The sequence below is a fragment of the Marmota flaviventris genome, chromosome 10 (genome assembly GCF_047511675.1).
Source record: "Marmota flaviventris isolate mMarFla1 chromosome 10, mMarFla1.hap1, whole genome shotgun sequence".
Classification (NCBI taxonomy): domain Eukaryota; kingdom Metazoa; phylum Chordata; class Mammalia; order Rodentia; family Sciuridae; genus Marmota; species Marmota flaviventris.
Window position 1 is genome coordinate 122,604,921 of NC_092507.1, and position 17,052 is coordinate 122,621,972.

The 17,052-nt window shown below is 38.1% G+C and overlaps 1 protein-coding gene and 1 non-coding gene across 10 annotated transcripts in view; both read right to left on the reverse strand.

Moving 5' to 3' along the window:
• The window catches only part of Gabpb2 (GA binding protein transcription factor subunit beta 2), a 45,174-nt gene that overhangs the window by 19,739 nt on the left and 8,383 nt on the right, over nt 1-17,052 (reverse strand). For all 9 annotated transcript variants that reach the window (XM_027953856.3, XM_071618452.1, XM_071618449.1 and 6 more), the window contains 3 exons: nt 15,969-16,136; nt 15,215-15,409; nt 10,750-10,900 (listed from right to left, as the gene is read on the reverse strand). In XM_027953856.3, the coding sequence (XP_027809657.2) occupies nt 10,750-10,900; nt 15,215-15,409; nt 15,969-16,136 (514 nt within the window). The remainder of the gene's footprint in view (nt 1-10,749; nt 10,901-15,214; nt 15,410-15,968; nt 16,137-17,052) is intronic.
• Nucleotides 10,041-10,127, reverse strand: Trnap-agg (transfer RNA proline (anticodon AGG)). Its single transcript has one exon. It is a non-coding gene; the product is annotated as a tRNA-Pro (tRNA).

A 17,052-nucleotide genomic window follows, 5' to 3' on the forward strand; every position in this document is an offset into this window, starting at 1 on the left:
ATGCCACAATTGCTGCCCACTCCTTAGGCTGGCTATTCCAGACTCTGGTTAGAAGTCTTGAAAGCATGCCTGACCCAACCTAAGCAATGGTTAATGGAGCTGACTTTTCCTGCCCTTTGTTCTACCATACTACCTCTGTTCACTAGCTAGATAGATGAGAAGAATAGGACTGACCACTAGTGTAAGGACAGGTAAAAGCCTCAAGTTCCACATACTGAATGTCAAACTGGAAGTAAAATGGATTAATATTAAAAATAATAATTATCGACTTTAGTTAATACATGATGAGCTGTTTTAAAAACACCCTTTTACTCTTATATCTGTGTGTTATCCTCACAGCTTAGTTCTATAAGGAAAGCATATTAGATTTGGCAACAGGGCATGACTAACTTTATGAACCAAAAGAGTTGCTCAACAGTGGTAGAAATCTAAATTTTATAAAATGAAGTGCATTCTGACTTTCACTATAATTTTGGAGATACTGATTATGTATTATGGATTTCTTGCCTTTTAGCTGCAGATATGCCATTCTTTACCCCGTGTCAAAGCTAGAGCTGGACGCTATAAACACTTTCTGTTAGCTGGCATGAGATTAAGCTTTGTCATTATAAAACTTGTTGCCGCTTTCTATATTGGCTAATCCTATATTCTTTTTTTTTTTTTTTTTTGGCAGTAGTGGGAGTCAAACTCATGGATACTTTATCATTGAACTAAACCCCAAACCCTTTTTAATCTATTAATTAATTAATTTAGCACTAGGGATTGAACCCAGGGTGCTTTATCACTGAGTTATATACCCAGTCCTTTTTACTTATTTTTTAAAAATGAATGTTTTTGTCCCTTATTTATATGTGGTACGTCAAACCCAGTGCGTCACACATGCCAGGCAAGTGCACTACCACTGAGCCACATCCCCAGCCCGAGTCCTTTTTATTTTAAGACAGGGTTTCATTAAGTTGCTGAGGGTCTTACTAAACTGCTGAGGCTGTCCTCAAACTTATGGCCCTCCTATCTTAGCCTCCAGAGTTGCTGGGATTACTGCTGTGAGCCACATGCCTGGCATCTGTTTTTGTTTGTTTATACTCCAGATGGAACCCAGGGGTGTTTTACCACTGAGTTACATCCCCACTCCTTTCAATTCTTTTATTTTGAGCCAGGGTCTGACTGAGTTGCTTACAGCCTGGCGAAATTTCTGAGATTGGCCTTCAATTTAGAATCCTACTGTCTCAGCCTCCCTAGTCCCTGGGATTACAGGTGTGTGCCATTATACCCAGCTCCAGCACTTATTTTTTAATTTTTGAGACAAGATCTTGCTAAATTGCTCAGGTTAGCCTTGAACTTGTGATCCTCTTGCTTCAGTCTTCCAAGTTGCTGGGATTACACTCATGCATCACTGTGCCAAGCTTGATTTAACAATTTTTAAATAAACAATACACATATATTTATTGATGTTATATATTTTAGAAATTTAGAAATTACATGTATACAAAATTATATTGTTGTTATACAGATCACCATGCAACTTGACTTCCAACTAGACTCTAATACACTTACCTTCTTTAAAAAGGCCCTGTTCGTTGGAGAAGATAATGCTAAGTGAAGTTAGCCAATCCACAAAAAATAATTGCTGAATGTTTTCTCTGATATAAGGTGCCTGACTCATAGTGGGGTAGGGAGGGGGAGCATGGGAGGAATAAATGAACTCAAGATAGGACAGAGGAGTAGAAGGGGAAGGGAGCAGGCAGGGGGTTAACAAGGATGGTAGAATGTGATAGACATCATTATTCGAAGTACATGTATGAAGACAGGAATTGGTGTGAACATACTTTATATATAACCAGAGATATGAAAAATTGTGGTCTATATGTGTAATAAGAATTTTAATGCATTCTGCTGTCATTTATTTTTAAAAAATTAATAAATAAATAAAAATAAAAATGCCTTGTTTGTTTGACTGTGCTAGGGATTCAACCCAGGGCTTTATAAATGCCAGGCAAGCCCTTTCCAACTGGGTGTATCTCCAGCTCTAAAACTTACTGTTAATTTTTAAATTTTTTCACTACCTATGCTTAAAGATTTTTTTAAAATATTTTTTTAGTTATACATGGACACAATATCTTTATTTTATTTTTTAAAAATATCCATTTATTTCTTCGTTGTAGTTGGATACAATACCTTTATTTTATTTATTTTACATGTGGTGCTGAGGATCGAACGAAGGGTCTTGCACATGCTAGATGAGCACTTTACCGCTGAGCCACAACCCCAGTCCAGTTTATTTATTTTTATGTGATACCGAGGGTCAAACCCAGTGCCTAACATGTAAGAGGCAAGTGCTCTGCCACTGAGCAACAACCCCAGGCTTTAAAGATTTTTTTCAGCTTTTATTCTATCAAGAAATCAGTTATCGGGGCTGGGATTGTGGCTCAGTGGTAGAGCGCTCGCCTAGCACATGTGGGGCTTTGGATTTGATCCTCAGCACCACATAAAAATAAATGAATGGAATAAAGATATTGTGTCCAACGATAACAAAAAAAAAAAAAAATACATATATATATATATATATATATATATATATATATATATATATATATATATAAATAAAAAGAAATCAGTTATCAGGGCTGGGGATATAGCTCAATTGGTAGAGTGCTTGCCTTGCATGCACAATGCTCAGGGTTTAATCCCCAACACCACACACACACACACACACACACAAAAAAAAAAAAAAGAAGTCAGGGGCTGAGGTTGTAGCTTAGTGGCAGAGCGCTTGCCTAGCATGTGTGAGGCACTGGGTTTGACCCTCAGTATCACATAAAAATAAATAAACCACATTAAAAAAAAAAAAACTAAACAAATAAAGGCATGCTGTCCATACAAAACTATAAAAAAAATATAAAAAAAGAAGAAGTCAGTTATCACTGGGCGCGGTGATACAAGTCTGTAATCCCAGAGGCTGGGGAGACTGAGACAGGAGGATTTTGAGTTCAAAGCCAGCCTCAGCAATAGCAAGACACTAAACAACTCAGTGAGACCCTGCCTGGGAATATGGCTCAGTGGTTGAGTACCTGACTGTAAAATACTTAAGGAGGGACTGGGGATATAGCTCATTTAATAGAGTGTTTGCTTCATGCACAGGACCTGGGTTCAATCCCCAGTACCACACACACACACACACATTAAAAAAAAAAAAAAAAAAGAACTTAAGGAAATCCCTCTTTTTTTTGTTGCTGTTTTGTTTTTTAATATTTATTTTTTAATTTAAGTGGATACAATATCTTTATCTTACATTTATGTGATTCTAAGGATCGAACCCAGTGCCTCATGCATGCTAGGCAAGCACTCTACCACTGAGCCACAATCCCAGCTCTGCTGCTCTTTTTGATACTAGGGATTGAACCCAGGGGTATTTTACCACTGAGCTACATCTGGAGCCCTTTTTTATTTTTGGAGCTTAGGGCCTTTGTAAATTGCTGAGGCTGGCCTTGAACCTGTGATCTTCCTGCCTTAGCATATGACACCTTACCTGGCAAGGAAACCCCTATATATTCCTTATAGAAAATCCTTCCATAGAGCAAAGAATTAATTCTTTTTTCTCTCCTTCTCAGTACTGGGAATTGAACCCAGAGCCTCATGTATCATAAGCAGACACTCTACCGCTGAACTACATCCCCAGCCTTTTTTATTTATTTTGGGATAGTCCCCTAAATTGCCCAGGCTAGTCTGGGGATCCTCTTGCCTCAGCCTTAACAGTAGTTGGACCTACAGGCGTGAACCACCACAAGTTAAGAATCTCTCTCTCTCTCTTTTTTTTTTGAAGTAACTAATTTAGGTACTCTTACTGGATTATAAATTTGCATTTCAGCATATTTTCCTTTAAGAGGTAAATTGGTGGCCTGGAGCCAGTCTCCCTCTCTCTGCCCACACCTGGCCTACTCTGCTCTACTGAGTATATTCATTCTACTTTATGGACTGTTATTTTCAGCTTCATTAAATCTATGCATTTTCTGTCCAAAATAATGATGATGATGATAATAATAATAATAATAGAGGTGAATTGATTGTTGCTGGATATGCCAGCACACGCCTGAAATCCCAGTGACTCAGGAGGCTGAGGCAGGAGGATTCCAACCAGCTTGAGCAATTTAGGGAGGCCTTAAGTAATTCAGTGACACCCTGTCTCAAAATAAAAAATAAAAAGGGCTGGGAATGCAGTACCAAAAAAAAAAAAAAGAAGGTGAATTGCTTATGTACTATTCCTCACAAATGCAAACCATCTTACTGTTTTTGGATGCTAATTGTGGAAGTTGGAATGAGGATGGAGATACTGATAATACACCAATTTTTATTCTAATTCTCTCATAAAATACCCAGAGAACTAAGTGGTCCAAGTTCAAACATAACAATCCATTCAACTTTCCCTCAATAGGCTCAATATCTTAACCCAATTGAAATTAAAAAGAAACAATGCAGGGTTGGGGTTGTAGTTCAGTGGCAGAGTGCTTGCCTCACACATGTGAGGCACTGGGTTTGATCCTCAGCACACATAAAAATAAATAAACAAAATAAAGATATTGTGTCCATGTATAACTAAAAAAATATTTAAAAGAGAAACAATGCAAATTACTTCTTTAGACTTATCCTGTGAATTATAAGAAAACAAATACTTTATTGTTCAAGTTTTTTTGGGGGGTGGGGATAACTGGGGATGGAATCTTGGGGTGTTTTATCACTGAGCTAACATCCCCAGCCCTTTTAAGTTTTTTACTTTGAGACAGACTCTTGCTAAATTGCTGCGGCTGGCTTTGAATTTCTGGTCCTCTGCCTCAGCCTTCTGAGTTGCTGGGATTATAGGCATGGGCCATTGCACCCCGTTTGTTCAAGAATGTTAATTACTTCTTGGTTTTATTTTATAATTTTTTTTTAGTTGTAGATGGACACAATACCTTTATTTTATTTATTTATTTATTTTTAATGTGGTGCCGGGGATCGAACTCAGTGCCTCATGCATGCCTCATTGAACTCAGTGCCCCATACTCTGCCACTGAACCACAACCCCAGCCCATACTTCTTGTTTTTTTTTTGTTTTTTTTTGTTACCAGGGATTGAACCCAGGGGTGCTTAACCACTGAGCCACATTCCCAGGCCTTTTTCATATTTTATTTAGAGATAGGGTCTCACTGAGTTGCTTAGGGCCTCATTAAGTTGCTAAGGCTGGCTTTGAACTCACAATTCTCCTGCCTCAGCCTCCGGAGCCTCTGGGATTACAGGCATGTGAAACTCTGTCTGGCTATGAACGCTAATTACTTCTTTCTCCTTGATATAATATCCAGATGAGTGTGGTAGCACATACATAATCCCAGATACTTTGGGAAAGTGAGGCAGAAGGATCTTAAGTTCAAGGCCAACCTTGAAATAAATAAATAAAAAGGGGTGGAGATGTTGCTCAGTTGTAGAGTACCCCTGGGTTCAATCCTCAGTACAAAAAAAGAACATAGAAAAAAGAAAAAAAAAAGATCCAACTTCAATAGAGTGGTTTTAATTACCTATTCAGAACATGGTTACATAAATAAACTCTTCAGACCAGGATTTAGGAAGGTGTACTATAGTATAAGCCAGGCAATCCCAATGAGTTAATGAAAATTAGAATCTGAAAAATTAAGTAACTTGTCAAGGTCATACAGATAATAACTGTCAGAGCCTAGATTAGAACCTATGTCATCTGAGTCCAATGAACCAATACAATACAAAGCTATTTATATGTGACTTTAGAATGTATTTTATGATGAGGAACAGGAAATTCATCTTCATGGGTTGTTTTTTTCCCTGATTAATGTTTAAATTAATCTGCCCTCCCAAATCTCTGCAGTTTGATGGTGGCACTGAGAATGACTGATATTCTTAGTCACAAATGGCTCTTTTTTTTTTGGTACCAGGGATTGAACTCAGGGGGACTTAGCCACTGAACCACATACTGAACCTTTTTTTATTTTATTTTTTTTAGTGCCGGGGAATGAACCCAGGGCCTTGTACATGAGGGGTAAGAACTCTACCAACTGAGCATATATATCTCCAGCATCCTCTGAGCAATTTTTAAAAAATATTTATTTTTTAGTTTTTTTTTTTTGGGTGGACACAATATCTTTATTTCATTTTTATGTGGTGCTGAGGATTGAACCCAGTGCCTCATGCATGCCAGGCGAGCGCGCTACCACTTGAGCCACATCCCCAACTCCTGAGCCATTTTTATTTTTTCTATTTATTTTTAATAACACGTTTATTTTATTTATTTATTTTTATGTGGTGCTGAAGATCAAACCCATGGCTTCATGCATGCTAGACTCACACTCTACCATTGAGCCACAACCGCAGCCCTTTTATTTTTTATTTTGAGACAGGGTCTCATTAAGTTGCTCAAGGCCTCATTAAATTGCTGAGACTGATTTTGAACTTACAATCTTCTTGCCTCAGCCTGCTGAGCTCTGGGATTACAGGTGTGCATCACTATGCAAGGCACAAATGGAAAATTTGAAAGCAAACTTTGCAATATGGATTTTGGTATCAAAAATATCCACTAAAAGCATTAATACCATCATATTCTCTCTCTCTCTCTCTTTTTTTTTTTTTCCTATAATACTTAGGGTGAAACCCAGGGTCCTCTACTACCAAGTAGAGCCACTTCTATTTTTCATTTTGAGACAGGGTCTCCCTAAATTGCCCAAGCTGTCTTTGAACTTGCAATCTTCCTACTTAGCCTTCTGAATTGCTGATATTTACAGGCATGCACTACTGTGCCTATTGTGTCCAGCTAATTCTTTAATCCTTTTTTCTTTAAAATATGGAATGCTTCATAAATTTGCGTGTTGTCCTTGCATGGAGGCATGTGCTGCCAAAGTGAGGACTAATTCTTTCTTTTTTTTTTTAATATATATTTTTTAGTTATCAATAGACCTTTATTTTATTTATCTACTTATATGAGGTGCTGAGAATAGAACCCAGTGTTTCTTCACACATGCCAGGCAGGCTCTCTACCACATTATGCAATATTATTATCCAATATTATTGGATAATCCCAGCAGGTGGGGAGGCTGAGACAGGAGAATAGAGAGTTCAAAGCCAGCCTCAGCAACAGTGAGGTGCTAAGCAATTCAGTGAGTCCCTGTCTCTAAATAAAATACAAAATAAGGCGGGGATGTGGCTCAGTGGTCAGTGCCCCTGAGTGCAATCCCTGGTACCATAAATAAATAAATAGAAATTATTGGATGATGAGAAAGGAGAAGCTGTCCAAAGAGAGAGAGAGAGAGAGAGAGAGAGAGAGAGAGAGAAATACTCAATGAATAACAATCTAAATTTGTCTTGATTTTCTTTTGTACCAAATAAGCATTGGGTAGGTTAACCAGATAAAAGAGAGTAGAATTGCTTCATAAGTAAGATATCATGGGGAGGTCAGCTCTTAACATGGTGATTTAGAAACTTAAATTTATAGTTGTCAACAAAGAGAGAAAAGAAGAGTAGGTGTGCCAACAGCTACATGACAAATAGAATACTGGCCCAAGGGAATCAGGGCAAAAAACCTTTATTCTGAATAAGTTAAACTTTTGTTATCATTCCTAATCAAGATTTGGAGAATTTCAGCAGTTAGACTAAAGACCAACTCTAGCTCTTTTCTCATGTTTGTGAAGAAATAATCTCATTGGCTTCTAAAGGCTTTTGGATTATAAAAGTATTTGTTCTAATCAGTGTGACCCAAACCACTATAAATCCAAAAGTTGCTGGGTGTGGTGGTGCATTCCTATAATCCCAACAATTTGGGAGGCTGAGATAGGAGGATCCCAATTTTGAAGTCAGCCTAGCAACTCAGCAAAACTCTATCTCAAAATAAGAAATAAACAGAACTGGGGAGGGGCTGGGGTTGTGGCTCAGAGGTAGAGAACTCGCCTAGCATGCGTGAGGCACTGGGTTCGATCCTCAGCACCACATAGAAATAAAATAGATGTTTAAATATTAAAAAAAAAAAAAAAAAAAAAGAACCGGGGATGTGTATACTGGTAGAATGCCACTGGATTTAATCCCTAGTACCACCAAAACCAAAACAAAACAAAAAATTAGTCATGCATGGATATTGGCAGAGCTCAAGACTCAGAATATCAGAATTCAAAGGAACTTAAAATCAGGTTGAATACTGAGTATCCCCCCCAAAAAAACCCTGCAAGTCTATAAATGTTCTGATTTCATGTATGTGTATATTTAAGCCAAATGTTTTGAATCATTTAGCTGAAAGCAAAATGATTTAAAACAATCAATAGCCTATAAAAATGAAGGTCACTATTGCCCCCTTGTGGGCATGACAGGGTCAACCTTCATTGAGAAGTTATAATTTCATTTAACAGCTGTTATTTTGAAGACACTGAAATATAAAAACTCAGTCTCAACAACTCATAAAATTGGAATCATTATATTCAAATTTTACAGATAAGTAAATGGCCACAGAGAAGAAGTTTTTCGGAGGTCAAGAGAACACAGTACTGATTTCAAAAAAATCTGTCCATATTATGTACATGCTTCTTCTATTTTACCAGATTGCTGCTCAATAGTAGTATCTCATTCAACAATGTTCCTTTGATGTTATACAAATTTAACTGGGAATTCAGTTATTTATCTACAGTTTTTATTTAGTTATTTATAGTTTCCCAGACTGGATTCAAATTTATCATCTTCCTATCTTAGACTCTCTGGATTTACAGGTGTGTGCCACTGCACACCAAGCTTATTTATTTTTTAATGAAAGTCAGAAACAGAAAAAGAAACCAAGAGACAATTGGAAAACTTACTAAAATTAGAACATGAAATCAGGTGTGGTAGTGTATGCCTGTAGTGACTCAGGAGGCTGAGGCAGGAGAACTGTAAATTTGAGGCAAGCCTCAGCAATTTACTGAGGCCCTTAGCTAGACTCTGTCTCAAAATAAAAAAATACAAGGGCTGGGGATGTAACTCATTGGTAAAACAACTCTGAACACCCCTGGGTTCAATCCCCAGTATTCAAAAAAAAAAAAAAAAAAGAACTTAAAGGACATAATTTCCTGCATTGAAAATAAATATTTGGGGTACTCTATTTTTTTGGTACCAGGAATTGAACGCAGGGGTGCTTAACTACTGAGTCACATCCCCAGACCTTTTTATTTTATTTAGAGACAGGGTCTTGCTGAGTTGCTTAGGACCTCCCTAAGATGCTGGGGCTGGCTTTGAACTTGCGATCCTCCTTCCTCAGCCTCCAGAGCCACTGGGATTATACTGGGCCCAGTATTTGCAGCACTTGTGCCCCTCCCAGGCGTGCTGCACTGGGAGTTCTGGGGCTTTTTTCTTTCTTTCTTTTAAATTTTTTTAGTCATTGATGGACCTTTATTTTATTCATTTATTTATATGTGGTGCTGAGAATTGAACCCAGTGCCTCAAACATGCTAGGCAAGAGCTCTACCACTGAGCTACAACCCCAGCCCCTCACCTTCCTTCTTAAAAATATTCCTGCTTGCTTGAAAGAAAGAAAGAAAATATTCATAAAATGAGATGTTGAATTTGTTCCTTTTTAAATAGAAGTTTTTGTTTAAAACATGATGGTTTCAAAACATCAACACCAATACTTTTTTGTTTTTTAAAAATATGCTCTCAATGGGCTGGAGTTGTGGCTCAGCGGTAGAGCACTACTTGCCTAGCATGTGCAAGGCCCTGGGTTCGATCCTCAGCACCACATAAAAATAAATAGATAAATAAAGATATTGTGTCCAACCAAAAAATAAATATTAAAAAAAAAATGCTCTCAATGGAGCTGGGGTTGTGGCTCAGTGGTAGAGCACTCGCCTAGCATGTGTGAGGCACTAGGTTTGATCCTCGGCACTACATATAAACAAATGAACAAAATGAAGGTCCCTCAATGTCTAAAACATTATTAAAAAAATATGCTCTCAAGAACAAATTAAGTCTCATACTTTATTTAAACAATCACATGTATCTCTCTTTTGTGTGTGTGTGTGTGTGTGTGTGTGTGTGTGTGTTGCTGGGGATTGAACCCAGGCCCTTGTGCACCCTAGGCAAGCACTCTACCAACTGAGCTAGATCCCCAGCCCACACACATAGCTCTTTTATATCAGCAGTTCAACAGTTATTTATGTTTATTCCACTTTGTTATTACTTTAGGTTAAGAATGTTTATTTCCTTTAACAGTACCATATTGAGGCACCCTTATGTTTTCATTTTGGGGTCAGACATAAAGCTTCAATAGACAAATCTGTGGAATATTTTTATTTTAACCTAAGTATTCATGTATAATCCCTATGTATGATCTTCCCCTCCTCCAGAAAGAATAAGTGTCTTTGCTTTAAAAGCTTTTATTTGGGCAATATTTTATTTTAAAATATTTTTCCTGGGTTGGGGGTTGTAGCTCAGTGGTAGAGTGCTTGCCTAGCATGTGTGAGGCACTGGGTTAGATACTCAGCACCACATAAAACTGAATAAAGAAAATAAAGATATTGTGTCCATCTACAACTAGAATTTTTTTTTTTCCTGCTGGGGACTGAACTCTGCGCCTCAAGCATGCTAGGCAAGTGCTCCATCTCTGAGCTACATCCCTATACCTGTTTGGAGAATATTTTAATAAAGAAGTGAATATCAGACAGAGTACTCATTCATCTCTAGGAAAACGAGGTTTTATTAATTTTTAAGTCTAAAATAAGTGCCACGTTATGAGAACGTTACCTGAGGTTGTTTTGGTGTTGGTTGAAGAAACAAGGCTAGCAAGGTTAACAACCTCTCCTGAGGTGAAGATGAATGGAGCAGCCACAGTCACAGGGTTAGGCACAGAGTCTGCTCTCTCGGGATGAGCATTCCCCTGATTCTGCATTGCTTCCTACCAAACAAAGCAAGATTCAAAGTCAGAACACTTATTAGCTTTAGTTATAGGAATAGTACAAACTCCCTCCTCATGCTCTGTCAAGCAGAACTAATTCTGCTTGACAATGTCCCAGGGAGTACAGAGTTTTCATCAAGACTGCTTTTGTTTGTTTGTTTTTGTTTTGTTTTTCTCAAACCACAGCAACAGAGATGTTAGATTGCTTTCCCAAGCTTGTTTCTACTTGAGAAAAGCAGAGGTATTTTATTTGCAAAAACTCATAGATAATTCCCTTATCCTCTCTGGATCTTTTTTTTTTTACTTAAAAAAAAAAAGGAGGGGAATTGGTCTCAATAGTCTAAAAAATAATTTATGGCACTAATATTCTGTGATCAATTATCTACAAGACAATGTGGTAGCAGGAAATCCCTGTAGAGAACTTACAGAGAAAAAATATTCTCTAGAGTTTTGTCCAACTACTTGTTCCATTCTGCCATTGAATAAATCCCTAAGGGACTATATAACGAGCAAATAAATGAGTGCCAGATTTTAAAGTCGAGTTCCATATGCTGTACTTTTGCTTCCATAGATTTTGGTGAAAAAGAAGCTCGTCATTATATTTTATTTTTTAAACTTCAGAAGTTTTTTACAAACATGATCACCACTAAAAAAGTTCACTTATGAAAAGGCTCTAAACAAGAATTGAAAGTGGAAGAAGAGAACCAGTCTTTGGGGAGTCATTTGTCAGAAAAAAACTGAAAATGCAGTAGAAATGGCTATTTTTCACATATAATGATCTCTTTGAGAAGAACTTCAATTGAAAAAGATTATCTGTTCTCTGAATACTGCTGAATTCCCTCTTCAGTACACCATCATCTATCCTCCACTGTTATTTCTTTAGTTGAAGCCCTCATTGGCTCCCGCCTGGCCTAAGGAAAGTCCCCTTATGGTGATTTAGCATTGTCTTCTCTCTCCAATCTGTGTGCCACATTCCAGTCATCTTTTAAAAACAAGATAATCTTATCAATCCTCTATTTAAAAGCCCCTAGTGGGGGGCTAGAGCTGTGGCTCAGTGGTAGAGTGCTTGCTTGGCATGTGTGAAGTTCTGGGTTCCCTCCTCAGCACCAGATATAAATAAATAAAATAAAAAATCCACTGACAACTAAAAACTATTAAAAAAAAAAAAAAAAAAAAAAGCACCAGTGGACCCCCAAGTGCCCACATAATTCAAACTCCTTCAAAGGTAACATCCTTATATTCAGAATCCAGTCTAATTCTCAAGCCTTAGCTCTGCCACTCCCAAACTACACTTCCCTTTACCCATTCTCTGGTCACACAGCTACTTTCTTTCTTTTTGGGCACCAGAGATTGAACCCAGGGGCATTAACCACTGAGCAACATCCCCAACCCTTTTTATGTTTTTTATTTTTATTTTTAAGTTGTAAATGGATCTTTTATTTTATTTATGTATTTACATGTAGTGCTGAGGATGGAACCCAGGGCCTTACACATGCCAGGCAAATGTTCTACCACTGAGCCACAATTCCAGCCCCCCTTTTTATATTTTATTTTGAGACAAGCTGTTGATAAATTGCTCAGGACCTAACTAAGTTGATAAGGCTGACTTTAACTTACCATCCTCCTGCCTCAGGCTCTCACTTTCTTGAACCTTTTATGTTCTTTCACACCCCTCCCCTGTCTTTATTTCTGTCTTTATACTGGAGTTTGAGCCCAGGGCCTCACACATGCTAGGCAAGTGCTCTACTGCTGAGATGTATTTCCAGCACTTTTTTTTTGTTTGTTTTGCAGGGAGATGGGGGTGCTTTACCACTGAGTTATACCCTCAGTCCTTTTTATTTCTTACTTTGTGACAGGGTCTTGCTTTGTTGCTGAGAGTCTCACTAAATTGCTGAGGCTATCTCAAAATTGTGCTCTCCTATGTTAGCCTCTGGAATTGCTAGGATTACAGGCATGCACCACTATATCTGGCATTATTTTTTTAAATTTTGAGACAGAGTCTTGTGAAGTTGCTGAGGATCCTGCTAAATTGCTGAGGCTGCCTGAAACTTGCACTCATGCTGCTTCTGCTTTCCAGGTCATCAGGATTACAGGCATGTACACTGCAACTGTCTTCAGCCTTTTTTTAAAAAAAGTTTTTATTTTGAGACAGTGTCTCGCTAAATTCCCCAGACTGGTCTGGAACTTGGCAATCCTGCCTCAGTTTCTGAGTAGCTGGGACTGCAGTACTTCTGCGTCTTTGATTTGTTTTTCTTCTAGCCTAGAATGTAATTTTCTCGCTTCTCTATTTACTTCTTCAAAGCAGTATTTTACATATACTTTAATCCTTCCCTTAAAAATCATTGATACTCCTTACACTATGCTCCCACGATACTTGCTAGATATATTTTTATTTTGTAATATACTTATACTTTATTTCCTGTCTTCATCTTTTTTTTAATATTTATTTTTTTTTAGTTTTAGGTGGACACAATATCTTTATTTTACATTTATGTGGTGCTGAGAATCTAACCCAGTGCCTCGTGCATGCTAGGGAGCGCTCTACCACTGAACCACAACCCCAGCCCGTCTTCATCTTTAACATGTTGTGAACATAAGGACAAGGTCATGTCCTATTAATTTTTGGGGTGTATGTGTGTGCTGACACTTTTTTTTATTAGTTCTAATCAGTTATACATGACAGCAGAAAGCTTTTCGATTTATTGTACACAAATGGAGTGTCCTATTAATTTTTACATCCCCATCTTAGTGTTCCTTTTATATACAAATACTGACTTAAGAAATTAATAGATATAGCTGAGCATGGTGGCTCACATCTGTAATCCCGAGGCTTGGGAGGCTGAAGCAGGAGGATGGCAAATTCAAAGCCAGACCCTGTCTCTAAAATACAAAATAGGGCTGGTAATGTGGCTCAGTGGTTGAATGCCCCTGAGTTCAATCCCCAGTGGAAGGAAGGAAGGAAGGGAGGAAGGGAGGAAGGAATAAATTTTTGAATTTGAGTTGAGATGATTTCCTTATCACCCAACATGTGTTAGAGCTATATACTATCACACATCAATTGATAAACATTCAGAAAATAAAAAGTGACTTTTAATATTGTCTCAAGTTAAGTTTAGAAAGGAAATTTTTCTGGAAGGCAAAGGCAGGAGGACTATAAGGACTGTAGGGCAGTTTGGGACTTAGGAAGACCCTGTCTCAAAATACAAAAATAAAAAGGTTTGGGGATATGGTTCAGTGGTAGAGCATCCTTAGGATCAATCCCTAGTACCAAAGGGGGAAAAAAAAAAAAAAGGGAAATTTTCATGGAGAGAAAAATGAAATTTAACAGAATATTTTTGAACAAAGAATGATTAAAAAATCAGGAAAGCCTCAGAACAAAAGGTTCAGGGAATTCTGCTCTGCAACATGGGCAGTAAGTATTTCCACAACATTTTTCTTTAATCACCATGAATAATTCAATAATTTATGGACTGTTTTGTTTAAAGTTTTCTCTTTCTTTAGTTGTTGATGGACCTTTATTTTTTTTATGTGTGGTGCTGAGAATTGAACCCAGTGCCTCACACATACCAGGCAAGTGCTCTACCAGTGCTATAGCCCCAGCCCCATTATTATTATTATTATTTTAAAGATACTAATGACACTGAGTCACAGATCGAAATACACTGGAAGTATTACCTTGATAAGATGGGGAAAATTCAGTTTTATGGTTTATTTTTTGATACCAGGAACTGAACCCAGGTGCTTAACCTTTGAACTACATCCTCAACCCTTTTTATATTTCATTTAGAGACAGGATGTGGCTAAATTGCTTAGGGCCTCGCTAAATTGCTGAGGCTGGCTTTGAACTCACAATCCTACTGCCTCAGGCTCCTAAATAGCTGAGATTACTGGCATGCACCACTGTTCCCAGCAAAAATTCAATTTTAGGGCTGGGATTGTGGCTCGGTGGTAAGAGTGCTCGCTTAGCATGGGCAGGACCTGGGTTCGATTCTCAGCACCACATAAAAATAAAGGCATTGTGTAGTGTCCATCTACAAAAAAAAAAAAAAATCTCTCTCTCTCTTTAAAAAAAAAAAAAATTCTGGGCTGGGGATGTGGCTCAAGCGGTAGCACGCTCGCCTGGCATGCGTGCAGCCCGGGTTTGATCCTCAGCACCACATACAAACAAAGATGTTGTGTCCGCCGATAACTAAAAAATAAATATTAAAATTCTCTCTCTCTCTCTCTTAAAAAAAATTCAATTTTAGAGCAACTTCCACACACACACACAAAAATCTTAACTTTAATCAATGTATATTCTGAGAATATACATACCTGAAGGATGACCAAAATCTCAGCATTGTTCTTCTCCAGGGCTATGTCAAAGGCAGATTTATCGAATTTGCTGAAAGCATGGACATCAGCTCCATATTTGATAAGTAACTCTACCACATCTCGATGGTGGTGCTCTGTGGCCCAATGCAAAGCTGTCATCTTCAGCATGTCCTTGGCATTCACATCTGCTCCATTCTGTCACAGAAAAGCAACTTTTTCAACAGAAACTGGTTATAGTAGCACAAGTGCAAGATCCCATCACCAAATAACAAGGATTTCCATAGAGATTACACATACTTAAACTGAGATAACATTTAAGAACTTAAACTGAGATCACATTTAAGAAATATAAAAGAGAAAAATGTTTCTCAAATTCTCCTGAATGCTGACAAGACATTATGCTTTCAATGACTGGGTCTTCTAAGGGACTCACTGGGAAATATTAACAGATGGGAGAGGAAGGGGGAAAGAAGAGATTATTGTTGCACTTATTAACAGAGTGCTGAATGCCCAAAAAAACTGGCATAATATAGAGAATGACTGCAGAAAAGGAATAAAGAAAAATCAATAAAATCTGTTTAGACTTTAAAAAATTAGAAGACTCCTCATACCATGAATCTTGAAAGTGATGTAACTCAGTGTTTTAAACCATCTACACTTAATCTTTCCCAGCTCAATTTCTTATCACTATTTAAGAAAACAGGGAGATAGATGTCCTTTTTACAATATAGCTCCACCACTATTCTTGCTTTACCCTGACAAGCAGTTCCACGATGTGCGCATGTCCATCAGCTGCCGCCATGTGCAAAGGGGTCCTGTCCACTTTGGTCCGGGCATCCCTGCTAACGCCTGCTCGAAGGAGCACTTCTGCTGTGGAATAATGACCGTACTGGGCTGCAAGGTGGAGGGGTGACGTTCCAAGCTGTGGGAAAATAATATTTATTGAATATCTACTGTGTGCAGAATCCTATAGCATTGATGGATTCATATGAAGAAGAGTTAAATCCTATGGTTCCTATCTTTGGAGAGAGAATCTAACTGGACAGATAGTGTTGAAGAAATAATTTAGCTTAAAAATTAATATACAAGCTGGGTGGGTAGCACACGTTGTAATCCCAGTGGCTCAGGAGGCGGAGACAGGAGGATCTCAAGTTCAAAGCCAGCCTCAGCAATTACATGAGGCTCTAAGCAACTTAGTGAGACCCTGTCTCAAAATAAGAAATAAAAAGTGGTGAGGCTGTGGTTCAGTGATTAAGCACCCCTGGATTTAATTCCTAGTAACAAAACAAAACAAAATAAAAATACAATAATAGTCGTGCATGGTGGTGCACACCTGTAATCCCAGCAGCTCAGGAGGCTGAGGCAGGAGGATTGAGAGTTCAAAGCCAGCCAGCAAAGGCGGGGCACTTGGGGGCACTGTATGTCAGTTGGTAGAGTGCTTGCCTAGCATGTACAAGGCCCTGAATTCAATCCCCAGCACTCCAAAAAAGACGAGGCACTAAACAGTAAGACCCTGTCTCTAAATAAAATATAAAATAGGGCTGCGGGGCTGGGGCTCAGCAGTAGCGCACTTGCCTGACATGTGTGAAGCACTGGGTTTGAGTCTCAGCACCATGTATAAATAAATAAAAAATGATAAAGATCTATCAACAACTTAAAATAATTTTTTTAAAAATTTACAGGAGCTGGGGCTGTAGATCAGTGGTAGAGCGCCTGCCTTGCACCTGTGAGGCACTGGGTTCCATCCTCAGCACCATGTAAAAATAAAGATATTGTGTCCATCTACAACTAAAAAAAATATTAAAAAAAAATCCCAATAATAATAATATACAAATATG